Consider the following 25916-nt stretch of genomic DNA (forward strand, 5'->3'; position numbering starts at 1 on the left):
CCAACCGTGACAACAAGGACAACATCCCTGACAGAACCTCCCGTGCCAAAACATCAGATCCCCCCACCCCCTGCGGAACTGCACCTCCAACTGGCAACTGACACGTCGTCATCTCACCTGGCCGTCCCCGGATGGATCCTCCGGCAGCTGCCGAATCACTCACAGACGTCCCCACCGGCGAGCTCACTCCACATGGCACAGCTTCTCCTGGACTCGCGTCGTCCCTTCCGCCTGCCGCAACCTCCTCTCCAGACTCCACTTCTCCTTCCTCCAGTCTCCATGCCTCCCCCTCAGGGCACCGACGTGAGGGGAGTGTAACAGTCCGAACCCCAGCCGGGCGGGCCTCATCCTCTGGCCGCAGTTCTAGTCCCTCTCCTGCCTCCAGTGACACAGACTCTGTAGCCATCCGGCCACCAGCCGCCCCACCATGCCGCCGTCCAGGGTGAGTAATCCCAGCATAGTCCCCAGCATCTGTCCGGCTGCCATGGCGCCGACCCGCCACAAGGGGTCGCGCCGCTCCCACATCCAAGCCGGCCGTTGCGCACTCATCCTACTCACTCTGCAGCTGCCGGCCCAGATCCCTCCGCCGCTGCGCCGAAGACAAGCTCTCCTCCACATAAGGTAGGCCCAGGCCTCTGGACAGCCCGGCCGCAACTTGACTGCCCACCACAGGTGAGGTTCTCCTGGCTCTCCCCCGGCGCGGAGCATCTCGCGGGGGCGTCGCCGCTTGTGAACGTTCTCTCCCCCTCGCTGTAAGAGAGACGGGCCTAGGCAAAGCCTGACCCTCTCCCGCCGGCCTGCCACGCGATACGGAATTCCTCCCGCTGCGCCTGGGGGTCCGGGTGGCAACGGACACCTCAGACCGCAGCGGAGGGTCCCTAACGGGGCTTCGAATGCGTCGGCGGACCCGAGGGGTGGCATCTGGGCTCAAGCGCTCAGGGGGGACAGATCGCCTGGCCCTGGCAGCGCGAGCTACTGCAACCGGCGGGGCGGGGGGGCAAAGGGCAGCTTGGATAGATTGCTGCATAAAGTCTACCCCGTGTACCTGCACCGCGGCCCGCACCGACGCCAACAGCTCATCCAAGGAGGCCATGTCTCCGAAATTCACGCTGGTTAAGGCTGAACTGACCTAAGCTCCACCTCCCAATCTTATATCCTCCCGCCGAAAACCCTGCTCCTCCCCACCTCACTCTACCAACCCCTTCACATACCACCATAACTTAACCCTTTCCTAGCCTGCAGTCTTCCCCCTAAGTCAGCTAGCACTGCGCTATGCTGCGCCCCGCTCCGTTGCTTCTATTTCCTAATGCAACAAAAATGGTTTTGCCGCACTTAAATAACGTCTTAGGACATGCCCGAATATGCCTTCATCATGTTTAGGTATACCCTGACGGATGGACAGATGGCATATTAGAAGATAGATATGTTGAATTTCTGTGATAGATGCGGCTATGAAATAAGTCAAAATGGGAAGACAGAATCGGGTGCCGTGGCTGGCGCTCTTAAATTAGACTAGATAGTTAACTAGATAAATAACAGGTATATACAAAGATAAACGGGCCTCCAAAGTACCTAAAATAAAGTTTTAAAAATATGCAAATTACCTATCACAAGTGCCCAGGGGCGGAGAGTGTGCTGCAAGTGCCCAGTGCTCCCCGCCTTACTTGCTCCCGACTCCTCCCCTCTGTATCGTCCGGCCAGCCCTGTATCCTTGCTGGGTCATTTTCATCTCCATTCATAATCCAGAGCCTGTGCGCTTTACCGCCGGTGTACGTAACTGGCGCATGCGCATGGCATATCAGTATGCCTCTGCCCACAGTGGGCAATGTACTGCACATGCCCGGAAGAGAACAGGCACTAGATTATGAATGGAGATGAGAATGACGCCGCAAGGATACAGGGCTGGCCGGACGATACAGAGGGGAGGAGTCAGGAGCAAGTAAGGCGGGGAGCACTGGGCACTTGCAGCACACTCTCCGCCCCTGGGCACTTGCGATAGGTAATTTTCATATTTTTAAAACTTCATTTTATGTACTTTGGAGGCTCTGAAAAACTAAACATGGGTACAATCAGTGTTATGGATCTGCCTCCCACAGAGCTATATCATCAGTTTAAAACATGTTATGTAGGTGACAGACTCCCTTTAAAGGGCTTCTGTCACCCCCCAAAAGTCATTTTTCATTTTTAGGCTAATTAAAATCCTTCTAGTGCAATTATTCAATATATAGTGCTCTTACCTTTTTCTGTGGCTTAGTTTCTAATATGTTAATTACCTCACTACCAGCAAGTAGGGCGGTTACTTGCTGGTAGCCGCCGCACCCCTCCTCCTTTTGATTGACAGGGCCAGCGAGCGCTCTCCTCCTCCGGCTGGCCCTGTCAGCATTTCAAATCCTGCGCCTTACGTGTCTTCATTTGGCGCAGGCGCTCTGAGAGAAGGACGCTCGCTTCCTCAGCACTCCCTCAGTGCGCCTGCGCCGATGACGTCACCTCTAAACCCGAAAGAGAAGACGTCATCGGCGCAGGCGCACTGAGGAAGTGCTGAGGAAGCGATCGTCCTTCTCTCAGAGCGCCTGCTCCGAATGAAGACACGTAAGGCGCAGGCGCAGGATTTGAATTGCAGACAGGGCCAGCCGGAGGAGGAGAGCGCTCGCTGGCCCTGTCAATCAACAGGAGGAGGGGGCGTTTTTTTGAAAGGAGCATGCGGCGGCTACCAGCAAGTAACCGCCCTACTTGCTGGTAGCGAGATAATTAACATATTATAAAAGTGGGGTTTTTAAAGAAACTAAGCCACAGGAAAAGGTAAGAGCACTATATATTTAATAATTGCACTATAAGGATTTTAATTAGCCTAAAAATGAAAAATGACTTTTGGGGGGTAACAGAAGCCCTTTAACGAGACATGGAGCCCTATACTACTGGCAGCCTCTGGGAACCAGAAGAAAAATCCAACGTGTTTCAGAGAACTAGGTCTCTTTCATCAGGGATACTGGCAAAGGACCAGAACTAACATCCAACTGATATCAGCACCAATACACCACAAGAAGTGATACGTGCCTACTAGTAAGCGCGGGTTGAATGCTATTTATTGTTGTATTTTTACCACATCAAGTACGGGCATGCTACTTTTATTACAACCCAGCAGCTACACAGAAGCCAATAGGAAAATTTAGACAGTTGCAGTAGAGGCCTGGCAGAGCATCACCAGGGATAAAACCCAGCGTCTGGTGATGTCTATGTATTCCAGACTTGAGGCTGTAATTGACTGCAAAGGATTTGCAACCAAATATTAAAAAGTGAAAGTTTGATTTATGATTATTATTCTGTCCCATTACTTTTGGTCCCTTAAGAAGTGGGAGGCACATATGCAAACTGTTGTAATTCCTGCACCGTTCACCTGATTTGGATGCAAATACACTCAAATTAAAGCTGACAGTCTGCAGTTTAAGCACATCCATTGTGGTGTTGTATAGAGCCAACAATCTTAGAATTGTGTCAATGTACCAATATGTATGGACCTGACTATATATAAATCAGTATTTAGGCAAACAAGGAAGCGAAAGAAAATCAATAATTTTGTTTCTTTTTCCAGATGAAGACTTGAAGAGAGGATCCGATTCACACCTCCCTGTATTTCCATCCAATGACGTAGATGATAACTCATGTCAGATTGGCAAAACTAGAACTGGGCAAAGAATGGTTAAAATTTTTGAATGTGGGAAGCCTTTTAAAAAGAATGGTAGTCTTTCCACACATGAGAAAATTCACGAAGATGTAAATTCATCTACATATACAGAATGTGAAAAATCTTTTAGTAAGAAATCAAGTCTTGTGACACATCAGAGAATTCACACAGGGGAGAAGCAATTTTCATGTCCAGAATGCGGAAAATGTTTTACTACGAAATCCCATCTTATTGGACATCAGAAAACTCACACAAGAGAGAAACCATTTTCATGCCCAGAATGTGAGAAATGTTTTAGGCAGAAAGAGAATCTTGTTTCACATCAGAGAAGTCACACTGGAGAAAAGCCATTTTCATGTCCTGAATGTGGGAAGTGCTTTATTCGGAAATCACATCTCGTGCAACATCAAATAACTCACAAAGAGAAGATGCCATTTATGTGCTCAGAATGTGGAAAGTGTTTTAGTCGGAAATCAAATCTTTTGGAACATCTAAGAGTTCACACAGGGGAGAAGCCATATTCATGTTCAGAATGTGGGAAGTGTTTTAGTCACAAATCAAGTCTTGTTGTTCATCTGAAAACTCACACAGGAGAGAAGCTAAATTCATGTCATGAGTGTAGGAAATGTTTTAACGATAAATCAGATCTTGTGAAACACCAGGAAATTCACATCGGAGAGAAGCCGTATTCATGTACAGAATGTGGAAAATGTTTTTATCAGAAATCAATATTTATCAACCATATAAGAGTTCACACAGGGGAGAAGCCATTTTCATGTACTGAATGTGAGAAGTGTTTTAGTCACAAGTCAAGTCTTGTTGTTCATCTGAGAACTCACACAGGAGAGAAGCCATATTCATGTTCAGAATGTGGGAAATGTTTTAACCATAAATCAGATCTTGTGAAACACCGGAGAATTCACACAGGAGAGAAGACAAATTCATGTACAGAATGTGGGAAATTTTTTAATAATAAATCAGATCTTGTAAACCACCAGAGAATTCACACAGGAGAGAAGCCATATTCTTGTACAGAATGTGGGAAATGTTTTCGCTTGAGATCGAAACTTATGGACCATATAAGAACTCACACAGGAGAAAAGCCATATTTATGTACAGAATGTGGGAAATGTTTTCGCCAGAGTTCAAAACTTGTGAACCATGTAAGAATTCACACAAGAGAGAAGTGATTGTAATGTTCAGATTCTAGTAAATGTGGCATCTCCACTGTAAGACCTCAGGATGCCTTCTAATGTATCACAGCTGCTTTCTTCCAAAAGCAGTGCCACACCTGTCCACGAGGTGTGTCTGGTATTGTAGCTCTGCTCCATTCACAGCAATAAAGACAAGCTGCAATACCAGTCGCAAACTATGGAGAGAAATCACTGTTTGCCCCCTCCCAAAAAAGATTAAAAAGTGATCAAAAAGACTTATGGTACCAATAAAAATTATAGCTCATGGTGCAAAAAAACATGAACATTGCATAAAGATAAAAAAAAAGTTATGATTCTAATATGTGACTTTAAGACAAATATTTTTTAAGTGTATAAAAATTTTTTTTTTTTTTATAAATTTGGTGTCATTATAAACAATGATCTGTTAAATAACGGTAATTGGTTATGTATGCCACACAGTGGGTGGAGCAAAATTGAAAATAAAAAAATCAATAAATACAATAACAGTGGCGGAATTGCTGATCTTTTCAATTCCCCCAAAGAGAATTAAATAGTAAGTTGTGCAACAAAATCTGTCCGAAAGGGGTCCCTTTTAAGATGAGAGAAGTGTTTGTTTTGTGACGCCAGTTGCAATGAAGCAACAAGGGCACAGGTCCCCTTTTAGTGATATTGTGGATGGTACCGAGGTGTAGGAATGCCAGAGTGGTATAGTGTGGCCTATGATGTCCCTTAATGTTTTGTGCACGTGTCATGGTGCTTCTACCTGGATATGCTTGTACCCCAGGCGTTGGCTCTGAAGCAGGCAAATAGGGTGAACAATTGAGGGATTTGAAGAAATAATTGAGTCCAGACCTTGTGATGAAGTTCAATGGCAGCTTTACTTTGCATAAACGTTTCTCCAAAACGGTTTACAGACTTTATCTTGGTTCCAGCAGGCTTTAGCATTAACTCTGGCAGGCAAACACACTCAGCTCTGCTACATATGTTTGTCTCTGGCTCTGCTGTGTTGACAGGCTTAAATAGAATCTCTGCTTCTGCAGGATGCTGCAACTTCTCTCTGTAGTCTGACTCTGGATTATGCCAGGGAATAGGTTCGAATCCTGGCAGCTCCAGCATGGAGTCTCAACCAGACCACACCAGAAACTCCCTACCTCTTTCTGGTAGCAAACAGCACTGACCCACTTCTGACCAAAAAACGAGGGGAGAATGGAATGTATAGCTCTGCCATTTACGCTGCCACCTGCTGGTGAACCATATACATTACATGAACAACATAACATTACTATAAATTACAGTGTCTAGGGAACTAGAAATAAATGCATAGGATGACATTGTATTAGCATACACAGATAAAAGCAGGGCGTAGGAGGGGTAATGCCACTCAGGGGCGTTACAGTTGTTTGAACCACAAAATGGTGCCATTGAAAGATTCAGCTCGTCCTGCGGAAAACCAGCCTTCACATAGCTTGCTGATGCGTTGTCGATGGGTTGCATTGGCAGGCGAGGATAGGGTGGCCACTTTCATAACCCTGAAAAGGAAGTCATCATACCTGGGACAGTCACGCCCTGCCCTGTGAGAGGCCTGAGAAGATCTGACAGACTTGCTACACCTGAGTCTATCTGACAGATTGTTCTGTTTCTCTTTGTTGTGGTTTTGGGCAGGATCCCACCTCCCCACAGGTTCTGCTCATTAGCTATTTAGTGGTGCTATTTATACCCGCCTTTCACTATAGCCCTTGCAGTTTATATTTGCTTCTGGAGTTTTCAGCTGGTGTTTGTCGAATCTCCTGCTCACCGTCCGTCTTAAGCCAAGTTCTATTCTTTCCTTTTTGTTTGTTCTGGCTAGGCCTCAGGAAGATGCTGGTTCCTGCACCAAGCGCTAGGAACCGGTTGTCTTTTCTCCAGCTCCCTAGCTGAGGGTTTGTTACAGTTTCAGCTAGGCTTAGGTTCCAGCGCATGAGCACTTCCATCTTTAGGATTTGCACATATTGTCAGCAGACAGGGAAAGACTCAGGGATTGTCAGGTGGTGACCTTTCCCTGTTCCCTAGCTTTGGGGCCTAGCCTGGTGTGTTGTGGATTTTGTTGTATTTGGTTTGCTTCCCTTCCGTCCCCTATAGCAAATCCCTTCTGTTAGAAGAAAAGCTTACAGCACCCTTCAGTAAAGCCAAACACCTGTGCACGCCCCTGCAGGAGCTGTGTCCAAAATAAAGAAATGGAGGCAGTACCAATAAAGTACTGGAGAAAAAAAAAAGATGAAAATTACTCTTACCAGTAATTGGATTTTCCCTTAGCCTCCACAACGGCACTTCCTGGACGGTACCCGCCTCTTCAGGGACAGAAAAATACAAAGATCAATGCATAAAAGCCCCCTCCCCTTCACCTTCACCAGTTATTCGCCTAGAACTTCAAGTAGATGCATCATTTTAATAAGGTTAAGACATATAATGATGCAAATGAAAGAAAGGGTCAACTGCCCATAATCTCAAAATAAATGTAACAAAAGAAAGAAAAAATTTGGGTGGGAATTCCCTGTGCCATTGTGGAGGCTAAGGGAAAATCCATTTACCGGTAAGAGTAATTTTCATCTTTTTCCCACGCCTCCACAACGGAACTTCCTGGAGGAATAACAAAGAATCCACTCAGGGGGGTGCCACAGCAGATAAAACTTTTCTGCCAAAGGATAGGTCTCTATTGGATAGCACATCAAGTTTGTATTGTTTGTAAAAAGTAGAAGGGGTCACCCAAGTAGCTGCTCTGCAGGTATACTCAAGCGAGGCAGAGGCCCCTTCTGCCCAAGAGGCAGCCATAGCTTGCATAGAGTGGGCCTTTAGTCCCGACGGGGAAGTCATCTCTTTTTCAATGTAACATAGAGATATACAGGACTTAATCCGTGTTATGGAGCCTGGCTAGCTGCTCTACCCCGGTTAGTGCCCAGGTACTGGACCAATAACTGATTAGTCATTCTGAAGTCCTTTGTAATGTCCAGATATTGAAGAACACATCTTCTCACATCAAGGTTACTGAACCTCTTCTCTTCTTCAGAAGAAGACTGAGGACAGAATGAAGGAAGAGAAATTTCTTGACTGCAATGAAATTTAGATACCACTTTGGGAAGAAATTCAGGAGAATGTCTTAAAACAAATTCAGGAGAATGTCTTAAAACAATTCTATCTTCCAGTATTGTAAGGTATGGGGGCTGAATTGAAAAAGCCTGAATCTCTCCGACTCTTCTAGCTGTCGTAATTGCGAGCAAAAAAACTGTTTTAAAGGTTAACAGTCTCATAGCTATATCTCAAAGGGAGAAACCGAGAGGACAGAAAGAACTAGATTTAAATCCCAAGATGGGACTGAGGATCTGAATCTTGAGTGTAATCTACTAGCGCCCTTAAATAACTTTCTAATTAGATCTGATTCAGCCAGCTTCTCACCCATAAAAGCACTTAGTGCTGATACCTGTACCTTTAAGGTGCTTATTTTAAGACCTCGGTCTAGTCCTGATTGGAGAAAATCTAGTACTAATCCTAGGTCTGGGGGTCTGAATGGGTCGCAGGAATTTTTAGAAAAAGCCAGGAAAGCTTTCCAGAATCTTAAAGGGGTTCTGCACTTTCATTTAACTGATGATCTATCCTCTGGATAGATCATCAGCTTCTGATCGGCTGGGGTCCGACACCCGGGACCCCCGCCGATCAGCTGTTTGAGAAGGCAGCGGCGCTCCAGCTGTGCCGCGGCCTTCTCACTGTTTACTGCCGGGCCGCCGGCCCACTGACGTCACAACTAGTATCAACTAGCGTGGGCGCGGCTAAGCTCTGTTCAGTTGTATGGACCTTAGCCGCGCCGCTGCCTTCTCAAACAGCTGATCAGCGGGGGTCCCGGGTGTCGGACCCCCGCCGATCAGAAGCTGATGATCTATCCAGAGACTAGATCATCAGTTAAATGAAAGTGCAGAACCCCTTTAAATATATTTTTGAAGTAACAAATTTTCTGCTATGCAGAAAAGTATCACCTTTTCGGATAGCCCCTTCCTTCTCAAGATGTTCCGTTCAATCTCCAGGCAGTCAGATGGAGTTGCAGACTGTTGAGATGAGGAACCGGACCCTGGAGTAGGAAATTTGGAAGAAGGGGAAGGCTCTAGTAATTCTCCCCTGCTAGAGACTTGAGTATCGGAAACCAAGTCCTTTTGAGCCAATGCGGGGCTATTAATATCAATTGGGATGTTTCTTCTACCACTTTTGTCATGATTTTTGCTATTAGAGAGAAAGGAGGGAAGGCGTACAGGAGACCCTTCGGCCATTTGTGTGCTAAAGCATCCACTTGCAGAGGTCTGTCTGACCATCTTGCCAAGATCTGGTCGAATACTGTCTGGTTTAAGCTCCATTCTCCCTGTCTCAGTTGCTCCGCTAGATGATTTTCTTTCCCCTTTATATGGACCGCCATCAGAGATTTTAGGTTTGCTTCTGCCCAGACAAATATTCTTTCTGCCACCTGCGAGAGGAGATGACTTTTTGTCCCCCCCTGTTTGTTCACGTAAGCAACCGTGGTAGAGTTGTCGGAAAATATTTTTACATGATTCTGGACCAGGGATGGAGCGAAATATTTTAATGCCTGCCAGACTGCCTCAAGCTCTTGCATGTTGGAAGAGGACCGGATAAGGCTCTTCTGCCATAGACCCTGACATGTCCTGCGGTTCAGGTGAGCACCCCAGCCATGGCTGCTTGCATCCTTTGTCACTACTACTTGCTCCGTATGCCGCCATTCTACACCTCTGGAAAGGTTCTCTTCTTTGAGCCACTAGGTAAGAGAGCGCTTTGCATGGAAAGGAATTTCCAGCTTCTTGTTTAAAGATATCTGTCTTCGATCCCAGGATCGTACCAGGAAGGACTGAAGTACTCTTAAGTGAGCCTGGGCCCATTTCACTGATGATATTGGGAAGTCATTACCCCCAGAATCATCATGATTTCTCTTATGGATGTCTTGCGTAATTTTTGAAATTTTGCTATTCTCGCACCAGGTCTTTACTTTTTTCGCCCAGAAGAAAGGAGGACATTAGATGAGAATCTAGGAGAACCCCTAGAAATAGTTTCTGATAATGTGGAACTACGTCTGACTAATTTATATTGATGATCCAACCTAATTTTGATAAGGTTTTGACTACAGTCTGTAACTGCAAGAGAAGGGACTCTGTCGTTGGGGCTGTTATTAACAAGTCGTCCAGGTACGGAATCAAGACTAATTACGACTGATGGAAGAAGCTTGAGATCTCTTCCATAATTTTTGTAAATACCCTTGGGGCAGAGGATAGACTGAAGGGAAGAACCTGGAACTGGAAATGATTGATTCTCCCCCGAATCCAGACTGCCATTCTCCAAAATTTCTGGTAATGTTGATGGATTGGGATGTGGTAGTAAGAGTCAGATAGATCTATTGTTGCCATTACCCAGTCCTTGTTTATTAGGTTGATTGTGGACCTGACTGTGTCCATTTTGAACTTCTAGTATGTTATAAATTTGTTTAGATTTTTCAGATTTATTATCAATATGAATGACTGGTCTGGTTTCTTTGCCAAAAAGACTGAAGAATAGAAGCCCTTTTTTTTCTTCGTCTGGAGGAACTTTTTCTGAGTAGAAGCGCAATCTGTGATTCTAGAGCTTCTTGTCTCTCTTTGTTTAATGTGGAATTCTCCAGGTATCTGTCTGGGGGAATACTTGATGGCTCCAGCCTGTATCCCGATGCTATTACAGATAGTACCCAATGTGATGCATGAATCTGCACCCAGGCTTGGTCAAATTTTTTAAATCTCTCCCCGACTGGACCTCTGGCATCATTGTGTGGTACTTGGACGGGAGGACTTATCCGCGAAGAGGAATCCTCTATTTTAGTTTTTTGCCGATTGTCATGAGGATCCCTGATTTTTCTTTTTCTGATCAAATGCAGGACGTCTTTGGGCACGAAAATTACGTCTGATTAAAAAAATCTCCACTCGGTAGGGAAGCCCTTCTTCCTATCGGAGGCTTTCGATCTAGTGTCTTCCCAAATAAACGATCCCCCTCACAGGCGATGGCACAAAGTCTATTTTTTGATGCCGCGTCTCCACTCCACAATCTTAACCAAATCGCCCTACGGGAGGCGTTTGATAAAGCTGCGGATTTCGCAGATAATTTCACGACATCTGCGGAAGCGTCAGCCAGAAAGTTGGAAGCTTGTTTCAGAATCGGGATGGAGGACAGACTGTGCTCCCTTGGAGTGCCCGACTGAATATGATCTTCCAATTGAGTCAGCCATAATGAGAGATCTTGCTGTATAAGTAGCTGATATTTCTGGACGCAATAAAGCCATAGAAGATTCCCAGGACTTCTTGAGCAGGGACTCACACTTCTTGTCCATAGGATCCTTAAGGACTCCCAAGTCTTCGAAGAGTTATGCGGATCTTTTAGTAATTTTTGCCACTGGCGCATCTACTCTTGGGGCTTTATCCCAAGAGCTGGAATCTTGCTCAGCAAAGGGATACTTCCTCTTGAACATTTTAGATGCTGCCTGTCTCTTTTCTGGATCTTTCAATTCATTCAAGATTTACTTTGTAATGTTTGAATAAAACGGGAAGACTCATTTTTATTTCTCCCCTAGTCCTAAGAAAATCCGATCCTGGACGGTCAAAGGTTCTTTTGAATGATCCAAATTTATTGTTGCCCTGATGTTCTTAAGTAAGCTTTCAGTTTCCTCAATAGAACATAAGGGGCAGCCTGAGGAGTCCTCACACCCACTAGACTCCGAATCAGAAGACGCGCCCTGTTCATCTGGCTCAGAAATCTGTTCCTCGGTCACAGAAGGAACAGTTCTAGAGGTGGATGGTTTTGGAGAGACTACTGATAGTCTTGCGTTGATAGCTGCTCCAATCTCTTCCTAAATTAAGGATCTCAGGCTATCTACAATAGATGGAGATTCCTCGGATACCAGTCTATTTATGCACTTTTGACAAAGCAATTTTTTTAGTGGTTGAGGATAATGTCTTCTTTCACATCTGACTTTTTTTTTTCTGTGACGGTTCTCCAGATGATCTTTGACTTTCCCTCCCCTAAATTAAAATATGAGGGTGGAGAGTCAGAATTGGGTATTAACCCCTTAAGGACTTATGACGTACCGGTACGGCATGTTTCCCGAGTCCTTAAGGACCCATGACGTACCGGTACGTCATGTGTATTTCCGATCACCGCCGCCCAGCGGGCGGTGATCGGAACCCGGTCCCTGCTCAAATCATTGAGCAGGCACCTTGGCTAAATGCGCATAAAAAATATGGACTTCAGTTGGAGGAGGAAGCCGACACTAAAGTGCCTAGGGCAGTATAAAAACTAAATATGGCCCTGGCTCCACAGCAGCAGCAGGTAGTGTCACAAATCACACTGCTACTGTGAAGGGGGGACAATATCTGGGCATAACTACTGTAAAGGGGGCACATATCTGGGCATAACTTCTGTGAAAGGGGCATCTGGGCATAAATACTGTGAAATGGGCACAGATCTGGTTATAACTGCTGTGAAGGGGCTCATATCTTGGCACAAGTGCTGTGAAGGGGGCACATATCTTGGCATAAGTACTGTTAGAGGCACATATCTGGGCATAACTACTATGAAGTGGGCACATATCTGGACATAAGAATTGTGAAAGGGGCACATATCTGGCGTAGCTACTGTGAAGTGGGCACATATCTGGCAAAGCTACTGTGAAGGGGGCACATATCTAGGCATAACTACTGTGAAGGGGCACATATCTGGGCATAACTATTGTGAAGGGGGCACATATTTGCGCATAACTACTGTGAAGGTGGCACATATCTGGTCATAGCTACTGTGAAGTGGGCACATATCTGGCATAACTGCTGTGAAGGTGAACATAACTGGGCATAACTACTGTTAAGGGGAACATAACTGGGCATAACTACTGTTAAGGGGAACATAACTGGGCATAACTACTGTGAAGGGGAACATAATTGGGCATAACTACTGTGAAGGGGGGACATATCTGGGCATAGCTACTGTGAAGGGGGCACATATCTGTGCATAACTGCTGTGATGGGGGGCATCTCTGGGCATAGCTACTGTGAAATGGGCAAAGATCTGGGCATAACTGCTATGAAGGGGCGCTCATCTGGGCATAAGTACTGTGAAGGGGGAACAACCTATCTGGGCATAGCTACTGTGAACGGGGCACAGTGTGGGCATTACTACTATGTGCAGGTACAAAGGGGGAATAATTACTATGTGGGGGCATTAAGGGGACTGGTTGTGTATAGTTATGCTTTGGGCAGAGTTAGAGGCGTGGCCTAGTATGAAAAAAATATATATACATACTGTAAGCATATTGACCCATATTAACAAGATGGTTTTTATTTGCAAGTATATATTTATATGTATAGTTTGGGGTGAGGGGGGAGCCCAGGTACATTCCTTGCACAGGGGCCCTGTGCTGTCTGTGTCCGCTCCTGCCTCTGTAGGTTATATCGGCGCTGGAGCATTATAAGGAGAAAGTAGTATAGACAAACCGCTCACTCTCCTTACAATTCTGGATTGGGTGCTCTAGTCTCAAATTGATTCACTCAAATCAACAAAGGCGTAATAAAAAGTATATATTATGTAGTATGAGACTGGCACTCGCTCGCATGGAAATAGAGCAATAGTAATAGTGTTGTTACACAATATTTAATTGGCAAAATATATAAAAATACAACATCACAATACAATATTAAAATAACAATCGCTGCAGCGGAGACAAAATCAGTCCCTAAAAATACCTAAAATCTAAAACTTCAATAAAAACTCAAAAAAAGTCCAAAAAAGAAGGGGACCATACGTCCTGAATGTGCAAAAAATATCGCAAGCCAAAAGTGTCAGTCTATTCCTTATAATAGTATTGGCATTCCTTTCTTGTATGCAATATAACATGCAAAATCCATGCAAGGCACCTTTTCAAATATTCGGAATTGTCCGATATAAATATTCAATAAAGTATCCAATCGGACACCAAGTTGTTACTCACAGGTGAATGTCGATTATCCTGCAGTCCCAATGTTCAATCCTATTGATTTTTACTCACGGTATTTATTCACGTGGTTCTCAGTGATTAGCGTCCCACCTGGTTCATTCGTCTCTGGTCTCTCTCGAACGTTATCACCACTGAGGAAGGGGAAAGGAGATCCCTGAAACGCGTTTGGTGCTTTTCAAAGACATCCCCAACAAGTGACCCCCACTGGAAGTTCGGCCACTTAAATCCGGAGATACACAAAGAAATTGGAGCGCTCCAAAGATAAAGACCCGGATTTTCAGCCATTCAAACTGGTCAGCACAAGTTTAAGTTCACCTCTCGCGATATTACACCCTGATCGTATAACCGGATCTGAGATTTGTGGATAACGTTCGAGAGAGACCAGAGACGAACGAACCAGGTGGGATGCTAATCACTGAGAACCACGTAAATAAATACCGTGAGTAAAAATCAATAGGATTGAACATTGGGACTGCAGGATAATCGACATTCACCTGTGAGTAACAACTTGGTGTCCGATTGGATACTTTATTGAATATTTATATCGGACAATTCTGAATATTTGAAAAGGTGCCTTGCATGGATTTTGCATGTTATATTGCATACAAGAAAGGAATGCCAATACTATTATAAGGAATAGACTGACACTTTTGGCTTGCGATATTTTTTGCACATTCAGGACGTATGGTCCCCTTCTTTTTTGGACTTTTTTTTTAGTTTTTATTGAAGTTTTAGATTTTAGGTATTTTTAGGGACTGATTTTGTCTCCGCTGCAGCGATTGTTATTTTAATATTGTATTGTGATGTTGTATTTTAATATATTTTGCCAATTAAATATTGTGTAACAACACTATTACTATTGCTCTATTTCCATGCGAGGGAGTGCCAGTCTCATACTACATAATATATACGCATTATAAGGAGAGGTGCTGATATCAGTCACATTCACACGTTTTAGGACTAGGCCACGCCTCTAACTCTGCCTAAAACATAACTAAACACCTAATCCCAACCAGTCCCCTAAATGCCCCCACATAGTAATTATTCTTCCTTTATGCCACCACACAGTAGTTATGCCAGAATTGTGCCCCCTTCACAGTAGTTATGACCAGATATGTGCCACTTGACAGTAACATGCCCAGATATGTGCCCCCTCACAGTAATATGCCGAGTTATGGCCCCTTCACAGTAGTTATGTTCAGATATGTGCCCACTCCCAGTAGTTATGGCCAGATATATGCCCCCTCACAGTAGTTATGACCAGATATGTGCCCCCTCACAGTAGCGATGCCCAAATATGTGCCCCCTCACAGTAGCGATGCCCAGATATGTGCCCCCTCACAGTAGCGATGCCCAGATATGTGCCCCCTCACAGTAGCAATGCCCAGATATGTGCCCCCTCACAGTAGTTATATCCAGATATGTGCCACCTCAGTAGTTATGGCCAGATATGTGCACTTCACAGTAGTAATGTCCAGATATGTGCTCCTTAACAGTAGTTATGCACAAATAGGTGCCCCTCACACTAGTTATGTCCAGATATGTGCCCCTCACAGTAGTTATGCCTAGATATTGTCCCCCCTTCACAGTAGCAGTGTGATGTGTGAGACTACCTGCTGCTTCTGCTGTGGAGCCAGGGCCATATTTAGTTATTATACTGCCACTTTAGTGACGGCTTCCTCCCCCAACTGAAGTCCATATTTTTTAGATAGCTGACAGTAAAGTGCTCTCTAGGCTTTCAGCTATATATTTATATTTGTATGCATGGTTTAAGGTGGGGGGCAGGTACATTCCTTGCACAGGGGCCCTCTGCTGTCTGTGTCCGCCCCTGCCTCTGTAGGTTATATCGGCGCTGGAGCATTATAAGGAGAGGTGCTATCAGTCACATTCACACATTTTTTTGGACTAGGCCACTCCTCTAACTCTGCCCAAAACATAACTAAACACCTAATCCCAACCAGTTCCCTAAATGCCCCTGCAGTAAACTGGATTGGAATAATGCACTCTGACGCTATAATATGCAATGACTGGGTCAGGTGTAGGTAATAGTTAATAGTTTTTGTTCGTGACGCCAATTGCAGCGTGCGCAGGGTACTGTCGCAGGGCCCGTTAAGGTGTTGCAACTCACGTTATAGGTTAGGAATGCCAGAGTGGTGTAATGTCTCTGTTTGGTAATAGTATATAGTGTCAACAGTGTCTCCTACCTTGGTGCGGCTGGACTCCTGGATCCTGGCTCACTTGCAATAAAATGAGTGTTGCTAGTAGGAGTAATTGAGGAAATTGGTAGCAATGAATGAGATCCAGACTTGAAATATAATTCAAACTTGTCTTTACTCTGGTGCAGCAGTAATCCATATGAGGTACAGCAATAGTCTGAAGTCCCAGCAGGTATTGGCAATGTATGGCAGGAATCTGTCTTCTGCTTCTATCATATGCCTGGAGAATATGGCAGGAATTACTATCTTCTGCTGTGTTGCGGACTGACTAGTTGAGGAGGAATTTGGCTTCTCCTGGTCTTTGGACGTTACTCACAGTTAGCTCACAGGGTATGATTCTTCCTGGAGTTCTGGAGGTGGCTGCTTGCTTGTTGCCAGCTGAGGCTAAAGGGCTCAGACTGGGAATGAAGATCTTTGGTCTCAGCCGAGACAAGATCCTGGGTTGGGATCCCTAGAACTGGGAGCTCCTACCAGCACAGCCTTCCCCTAGCAGGGGTGGCTGGCACACTAACACTAACTTCCTTCCCCACCCATGAGGCAGGATGTGGGCGAGCCCACTCTGCTCAAAGAGGGGGGAGATAAACTGGAATGTACTATTCCAGTCTAGAAATGCTAAACTGAACTAAGTCTCTGGTGACATTGCTGCCACCTGCTGGTGTACATAGAAAATTACAGCAAATACATGTAACAGGCTTAGAATATGCACATTTGTGAGGATGTGATGTAAAATTACACAGGATGACAATGCAGATACACTTAACAGGTTGTAGCGGGGTAAAAGAGTTTAGTAACATAACTCTGGGATGTTACATTCCCCCTTACTTCGAGTTAAGCCGCCCTCGGCTTATGCTTAGGAGGGAGAGGAACCAGCTCTGAGGTACCCAATTAAGTACAAAGTGCTGCATTATTTATACATATATAACATACAAAGACAAACATATAACGGCTATCCCAAGGTTCCTGCCCACATGAGTAGGGTGTCCAACACACAGTTTCCCTCTCTCGGTATAACCAGTGAACCAAATACTGCACTAAGCAAACATTACTGACTGACTTTGTAGTGTCCTGGCCTCTAGACACCAAAGAAAGCATGGGGGTGTCTTTACTCTGTAGTCCCACCATTATGTAATGGAATGCCCGCAAATGAAAGGGTGGCTTTATCCTGTATTCCCTTTCCTGCACCGAAACCTGAGAAATTTGGCTTATAGCACAATAACTATGGTGACTAAGGGGTAGCTAAATTGTGGCTCTAAGGTTTGAGGCGCCATACCTTAGGCAAAGGCTCAGAAGGGGAGGTATTTAGCGTCTCCATGCACTTCTGGCAATGTCACAGGAGGAGGGTAGTATAATCCCATGAAACTCCTGGAAGTAAAACACCTCAGGATGGGAGCAATCCTGAACATATAACAAGTGGGAAGGAGGGGTCTATGACTACTAACCATTCCCGAAGCAGCGGGGTTACCCGTGTAGTTACTGGACCTGCCGGGACTTACCACTTGGTCCTACCTGGGTACCTAGGATATATAACTCCAGCTGTAGGCCATTAGTATTAAGCTTCCGCATGAAGGCAGTCCGTATAAAGAGAACAGAGAGACTATGAGCTGTTAAATAAGGCATACTGAGGTAAGTTTCTACATTTTTGGTTAAGTGCAATGATAAGTGCAATAGTCACAATTGGTACAGGAAGGTCACATTGCGGCACCTGGAAAAGAATACATACAATGGGCATGTTATCTTAAACGTTTCATAACAGGTAAACTGGTAATAAGTGCAGTAATATCACAATGGAAATCACAAAGAGCTCAGGTAATCGTTTGAGTCTTTTCTTTGGGCGCAAGCTTTTATGTTGCAGTAAACATTTTTTAATAAAGGTAGTGCAATTTTATTAATGCAGAAGTAGGCTTAAAAATAACTTGAGTCCTTTGACTTGAAGTGCTTGACGTTGAATCCTCTGGAAACAGGTAAAAAAGTCCATTGTAATCCACAGGAATAAAAGATAATTGTAATCCAATGGGAGATATAAAATGTTATATAAAAGCACATATTTAAGAACCATAGTTCCATAAGGTTACCATGTAACCTGAGAAAGGGGGTAAAACAATGAACTTGGACATGAGGGGTTAAATGATGATGGGGGGAGTCCTTACTGCTCATGACCATCAGGGTGAGGACAAACTAGGGCAGTGATGGTGAACCTTTTAGAGACCGAGTGCCCAAACTGCAACCAAATACCCACTTATTTATTGCAAAGTGCCAACACGGCAATATAACCTGAATACCAATATAGTATATCTTCCATGTACTTTATCATTTAGCTATAATAGCTTAATAGCCTACATTCAGTGCGCTGCCTGTGCTGTTCATAGTGCGTCCTGTGCTGATAAATGGCAGGAAAAGTCTAAAGCATATTGGTACGCCATAGACTTTTTTCCAAGGCGAGGGTGCCCACAGAGAGGTCTCTGAGTGCCGCCTCTGGCACCCGTGCCATAGGTTCGCCATCACTGAACTAGGGCAACCTGAAAATAAAAACGTTAGAACACAATGCCAACGGGTCCTCACCCGTCAGGAACAGTCCACGACGTGGGTCCCATATAGTTCCTCATTTGTTGAAGAGGAAGACACTTAGAGAAGGACATCCATGTCCTCCTCGCTGCTGGAGCTACTAAAGCGCATCAGGGGGCGCTCTTGCCTCTGGTAGCTCATAGTTGCAGCAGTAGTGGTACGCCACTGACCTCTGGTGGTGTCCTTGGGTACTGGCTGAGCAGACAGCCTGTTGAAAGCAGCTGTAACCTGCTGCAAGTCGGGATCCCTAGACGGTGCAGAGGCGGTTAAACCTGCTGGTGTACATAGAAAATTACAGCAAATACATGTAACAGGCTTAGAATATGCACATTTGTGAGGATGTGATGTAAAATTACACAGGATGACAATGCAGATACACTTAACAGGTTGTAGCGGGGTAAAAGAGTTTAGTAACATAACTCTGGGATGTTACACCCCCACATAGTAACTTTTCCTCTTTTATGCCACCACACAGTAGTTATGCCAGCATTGTGCCCCCTTCACAGTAGATATGACCATATATGTGCCCCCTCCCAGTAGTTATGGTCAGATATGTGCCCCCTCACAGCAGTTATGGTCAGATATGTGCCCCCTTACAGTAGTTATAGCCAGATATGTTCCCCCCTCACAGCAGTTATGGTCAGATATGTGCCCCCTTACAGTAGAGATGCCCAGATATGTGCCCCCTCACAGTAGTTATGGTCAGATATGTGCCCCCTCACAGCAGTTATGGTCAGATATGTGCCCCCTTACAGTAGTTATAGCCAGATATGTTCCCCCCTCACAGCAGTTATGGTCAGATATGTGCCCCCTTACAGTAGAGATGCCCAGATATGTGCCCCCTCACAGTAGTTATGCCCAGATATGTGCCACCTCACAGTAGTTAAGACATCTGTTTTGGTCCCATGTTCCTATTTGCCCGCACTGCTGAGAAAAATGATGTTTTATTTTATGCAAATGAGCCTCTAGGAGCAACGGGGGCGTTACCATTACACCTAGAGGCTTCGGTTTCTTTGCAACTGCTGCTCCCAGTCTACTTTGACAGGACAGTGAAAATGTCATCACACCTGGCCATGTCAAAGTGCAGAGGGCGCGGCAGTTCCAGAGAGAGCGGAGCCTCTAGGAGTAATCGTAATGCCCCCGTTTTCTTATAATAAAACATAATTTTTCTCAGCAATGCAGGCACATAAGAACATGGGACCAACACAGATGCCTTCAGCTGCCAAGCGCACATGCAACAGGTCAGCCCTATAATTGTGCAAGCATATGAGTAAGTCTTCAGGAATAGCTGAAGGCCTAGAGAGCACTTTACTGTCAGCTATCTAAAAAATATGGACTTTAGTTGGGGGAGGAAGTCGGCACTAAAGTGCCCAGGGCAGTATAAAAACTAAATATGGCCCTGGCTCCACAGCAGCAGCAGGAGGTAGTGTCACACATCACACTGCTACTGTGAAGGGGGGACAATATCTAGGCATAACTACTGTAAAGGGGGCACATATCTGGACATTACTACTGTGAGGGGAAAATATCTGGACATAACTACTGTGAGGGGGCACATATCTGGAGATAACTACTGTGAGGTGTATATATCTGGGGATAACTACGGTGAGGGGCATATATCTGCCCATAACTACTGTGAGGGGCACATATCTGGACATAACTACTGTGAGGGGCAAATATCTGGACATAACTACTGTGAGGGGCACATATCTGGACATAACTACTGTGAGGGGGCACATATCTGGACATAACTACTGTGAGGTGCATATATCTGGGGATAACTACGGTGAGGGGCATATATCTGCCCATAACTACTGTGAGGGGCACATATCTGGACATAACTACTGTGAGGGGCAAATATCTGGACATAACTACTGTGAGGGGGCAAATATCTGGACATAACTACTGTGAGGGGGCACATATCTGGACATAACTACTGTGAGGTGCATATATCTGGGGATAACTACGGTGAGGGGCACATATCTGGCCATAACTACTGTGAGGGGCACATATCTGGCCATAACTACTGTGAGGGGCACATATCTGGACATAACTACTGTGAGGGGCAAATATCTGGACATAACTACTGTGAGGGGGCACATATCTGGACATAACTACTGTGAGGTGCATATATCTGGGGATAACTACGGTGAGGGGCATATATCTGGCCATAACTACTGTGAGAGGCACATATCTGGTCATAACTACTGTGAGGGGCACACATCTGGACATAACTACTGTGAGGGGGCAAATCTCTGGACACAACTAATGTGAGGGGGGCACATATCTGGACATAACTACTGTGAAGTGCACATATCTGAACATAACTACTGTGAAGGGGGCACATATCTGGCGAAGCTACTGTGAAGGCGGCACATATTTGGGCATAACTACTGTGAAGGGGGCACATATCTGGACATAACAATTGTGAAGGGGCACATATCTGGGCATAGCTACTGTGAAGGGGGTATGTCTAGCCATAACTGTTGTGAAGTAGGCACATATCTGGGAATGACTACTGTGAAGGGCACATATCTGGACATAACTATTGTGAAGGGGGCACATATCTGGGCATAACTGCTGTGAAGGGGGCATCTGGGCATAACTACTGTGAAATGGGCACATACCATATCTGGTTATAACTGCTGTGAAGGGGGAACATATCTGGCTTAGCTACTGTGAAGGGGGCACACATTTGGGCTTAACTACTGTGAAGGGGGAACATATCTGGGCATAACTGCTGTGATGGGGGCATCTCTGGGCATAACTACTGTGAAATGGGCAAAGATCTGGGGATAACTGCTATGAAGGGGTCCAGATATGGGCATATGTACTGTGAAGGGGGCAGATATCTGGGCATAACTGCTGTGAAGTGGGCATCTCTGGGCATAGCTACTGTGAAGGGGGTATGTCTAGCCATAACTGTTGTGAAGTAGGCACATATCTGGGAATGACTACTGTGAAGGGCACATATCTGGACATAACTATTGTGAAGGGGGCACATATCTGGGCATAACTGCTGTGAAGGGGGCATCTGGGCATAACTACTGTGAAATGGGCACATACCATATCTGGTTATAACTGCTGTGAAGGGGGCACATATCTGGCTTAGCTACTGTGAAGGGGGCACACATTTGGGCTTAACTACTGTGAAGGGGGAACATATCTGGGCATAACTGCTGTGATGGGGGCATCTCTGGGCATAACTACTGTGAAATGGGCAAAGATCTGGGGATAACTGCTATGAAGGGGTCCAGATATGGGCATATGTACTGTGAAGGGGGCAGATATCTGGGCATAACTGCTGTGAAGTGGGCATCTCTGGGCATAGCTACTGTGAAGAGGGCACAGTGTGGGCGTTACTACTTTGTGCAGGTACAAAGGGGGAATAATTACCATGTGGGGGCATTAAGGGGACTGGTTGTGTATAGTTATTCTTTGGGCATAGTTAGAGGCACATGAAAAAAAATATGTATACATACTGTAAGCATATTGACCGATATTAACAAGATGTTTTTTATTTGCAAGTATATATTTATATTTGTATGGTTTTGGGGGGGAGGGGAGCCTAGGTACGTTCCTTGCACAGGGGCCCTGTGCTGTCTGTGTCCGCTCCTGCCTCTGGAGGTTATATCGGCGCTGGAGCATTATAAGGAGAGGTGCTGATATCAGTCACATTCACACATTTTTTAGGACTTGGCCACTTCTCTAACTCTGCCCAGAACATAACTAATCACCTAATCCCAAACAGTCCCCTAAATGCCCCCACATAGTAATTATTCCTCCTTTATGCCACCACACAGTAGTTATGCCAGCATTGTGCCCCTTCACAGTAGTTATGACCAGATATGTGCCACCTGACAGTAACATGCCCAGATATGTGGCCCCTCACAGAAATTTGCCGAGTTATGTGCCCCTTCACAGTAGTTATGGCAAGATATGTGCCCCATCACAGTAGTTATGCCCAGATATGTGCCTCACACAGTAGTTATGCCCAGATATGTGCCGCCTCACAGTATTTATGGTCAGAAATGTGTCCCCTCACAGTAGCGATGCCCAGATATGTGCCCCCTCACAGTAGCGATGCCCAGATATGTGCCCCCTCACAGTAGTGATGCACAGATATGTGCCCCCTCACAGTAGTGATGCACAGATATGTGCCCCCTCACAGTAGCGATGCCCAGATATGTGCCCCCTCACAGTAGCGATGCCCAGATATGTGCCCCCTCACAGTAGTGATGCCCAGATATGTGCCCCCTCACAGTAGTGATGCACAGATATGTGTCCCCTCACAGTAGCGATGCCCAGATATGTGCCCTCACAGTAGCAATGCCCACATATGTGCCCCCTCACAGTAGCGATACCCACATATGTGCCCCCCTCACAGTGGTCATGGTCAGATAGGTGCCCCCTCACAGTAGTTATGGCCGGTAAAGTGCCCCCTGACAGTAATATGCCCAGTAAAGTGATCAGGTATAATGGAAAGATTTGCACCTGTTCTGTGCTTTTGACTCGCAACTAGTTTTCGCTCACAATAACTGATAGAAATAACTGAAGTGTGTATTTGACCTTACTTTTTATGAGACACATGGTGTGCCTTGTCTGTGGAACATAAACCTCCTGTATTTGGAACACACGGTACTGTCTGTCTATGGAATACAGACTTCCTGCGTTTGGAACACATGGTACTTCCTGTCTATGGAACATAGACTTCCTGCATTTGGAACACATGGTACTTCCTGTCTATGGAATACAGACTTCCTGCGTTTGGAACACATGGTACTTCCTGTCTGTGGACTACAGACTTCCTGCGTTTGGAACACATGGTACTTCCTGTCTGTGGAACAGAGACTTCCTGCGTTTGGAACCCATGGTACTTCCTGTCTGTGGAACACAGACTTCCTATGTTTGGAACACATGGCACTTCCTGTCTGTGGAACAGAGACTTCCTGCGTTTGGAACACATGGTACTTCCTGTCTGTTGAACACTAACTTCCCATTTGTGTGTCACAAGTCTCTTCTTGTAGCCAGGCAGTGTTTAATCAATACATTTTACTCCCAGTCAGTCATTATGGGATGTAATTATAATGTTCTCTTTAATGTCTGATGAAGTCAGGAGCTCTCGCCCCCTAAAACGTGTTACAAGGACTTTTATTATAAACCTGTATATTCAGTAATTAGACCTTGGAGCTCTAGAACATTTGGAGGACTGGTGGTGGAGCACTGATTACGTATCAGGGGAAAATCATCTCCAATATGGATGATAAGGACAACTGACCTGTGTTGTGCAGTGTACGGTAAGTCACCATATCTAATGATTTTCTATCCGTAGCCTCATTTTGTCTCTGAGCCCTGGATTATTTTTGTTCAGATTTATATATCTCAATCCCAGCGTCACCTCCCTCATATGCTATCAGTACACCTCTATAACTCCCAATGGTGAGACACTGAGCTTCATGTAAGATGTGAGCCTCCATTCAATCCACGTGGTTTTCCCTAGGATGCAGGACTCTCACTTCTAAAATGTTCTTTACTGGTTTGAATGTACAATATTTTTGTGGGACAACTCCTTTAGGGGTAAATGCCTATATTCTTGTATGTGTGTTAAATTGTGAATAGAATTACGTAAAAGGAAAATTATGGAGAGCCTGTAGTATGCTGAGTACATGTACGCAGTATTGTAGTTCAGAAGAAGTCCCTCTGGGTTTCTGGGAAACATATTCCTAAACCTGTCTGAGGCCAGCAAATGTTAGACATAATAATCTGCATATATTTTCGGCTAGCACTGGTGCCTTGCAGCGCTGGGGTCCTGGGTTCGAATTCGACCAAGGGCAACATCTGCATGGAGTTTGTATGTTCTCCCTGTGTTTGCGTGGGTTTCCTCCGGGTACTCCGGTTTCCTCCCACACTCCAAAGACATACCGATAGGGACCTTAGATTGTGAGCCCCATTGGGGACAGGTGGATGCTAATGTCTGTAAAGCGCTGCGGAATATAGTAGCGCTATATAAGTGCATAAAATAAAATAAAAATATTCCTTCAAATGTATGTTGGCACTAAATCTTCTGTGTTCCTTAGATACTTTGTACCTCAAAGGTAAAGTTCTGTTTGAAAGACAATAGTCGATTTCACTAATGACCTACCAAGGATGGACGAGGACAGAGACCACATGGCTGCAAGGATATTGGACCTCACCCTAGAGATCATCTACCTGATAACTGGAGAGGTGAGAGTCTCACATGACATCACTCTTATCTCTATTAATAATACAGGTAATGACTGGAAAGGTGAAGGACTCTTAGAATACATGTAGTGATCGGTGTCTCCCCATACACAGGATTACACAGTAGTGAAGAAGTCGTCTGGTGAGTGTGTGACACCCCATGTGTCAGGAGAATGGAGCAGGACCCCGGGAGCCATCACCGAGCCTCCACCTCATTCACTGATACATGAGCAGAAGATCCTAGAACTTACCACCAGGATCACTGAGCTGCTGAACAGAGAGGTGAGCGCTGCTGGGAATGCTGGGACATTATACAATAATGCCAAGGAGATGTCTGGACGATGACTGTATGATTGTGTGTGTCAGGTTCCTATAAGGTGTCAGGATGTCACTGTCTATTTCTCCATGGAGGAGTGGGAATATTTAGAAGGACACAAGGATCTGTACAAGGACTTCATGATGGAGGATCACCAGCCCCTCACATCACCAGGTAAGAGATCTTCCTTCATTATAGAGGAGACCAGGTTTGAGGATCACCTAGATTCACCTACCATCTCATCATCACATATAGACAATGTATTCAGTCACTGGGTTTATTTCCTATAGATGAGTCCAGTAGGAGAAATCCACCAGAGAGATGTCCTAGTCCTCTATATTCCCAAGATTGGCCAGAGGAAAAGAAAAATGTCCCACTGGATCATCAGGTGAGATTTCTACAAATCCTCTATAGATTGTTGTAGTGACTCTTTCTACTAGACTTCTCCTGCGGGGCAGTATATGTTCTGTATCAGGGTAGGGTTGTTTCGGGTATCAAATTTTTCCACTTGCTGCCACCAAGTGGAGAAGAGGAGGGGAGGGCGCACTGCGCCACCAATGATAACTAACGTTTAATATATTACAAATACAGGCAGCAGAAACACATTGCCGCACCCAACCTCTGACAGGGCGCTACGATCTGCGCCAATTAACCCCTCATGTGCCGCAGCTGATCGCAGCTCCCTGTCAGAGGTCGGGTGCCGGCAATG

At 45.3% G+C, this 25916-nt stretch overlaps 1 protein-coding gene and 1 long non-coding RNA gene across 17 annotated transcripts in view; both read left to right on the forward strand.

The window, feature by feature from the left end:
- Window positions 1-25916, forward strand: part of LOC120994415 (zinc finger protein 420-like) — a 289066-nt gene that overhangs the window by 226713 nt on the left and 36437 nt on the right. For 13 of the 16 annotated variants that reach the window (XM_040422960.1, XM_040422951.1, XM_040422959.1 and 10 more), the window contains one exon: window positions 3590-5229. The exons of 2 other annotated variants lie outside the window; for them this stretch is intronic. In XM_040422960.1, the coding sequence (XP_040278894.1) occupies window positions 3590-4872 (1283 nt within the window). In that variant the 3' untranslated portion in view covers window positions 4873-5229. Of the gene's footprint in view, window positions 1-3589; window positions 5230-25916 lie in introns of those variants that run through there. One more of the 16 variants, XM_040422953.1, reaches the window with a different exon arrangement.
- LOC120994432 lies at window positions 23662-25193 on the forward strand. Its single transcript, XR_005777411.1, has 3 exons — window positions 23662-23966; window positions 24747-24894; window positions 25006-25193. It is a non-coding gene; the product is annotated as an uncharacterized LOC120994432 (long non-coding RNA).

The sequence above is a fragment of the Bufo bufo genome, chromosome 3, assembly GCF_905171765.1.
Source record: "Bufo bufo chromosome 3, aBufBuf1.1, whole genome shotgun sequence".
NCBI lineage: Eukaryota > Metazoa > Chordata > Amphibia > Anura > Bufonidae > Bufo > Bufo bufo.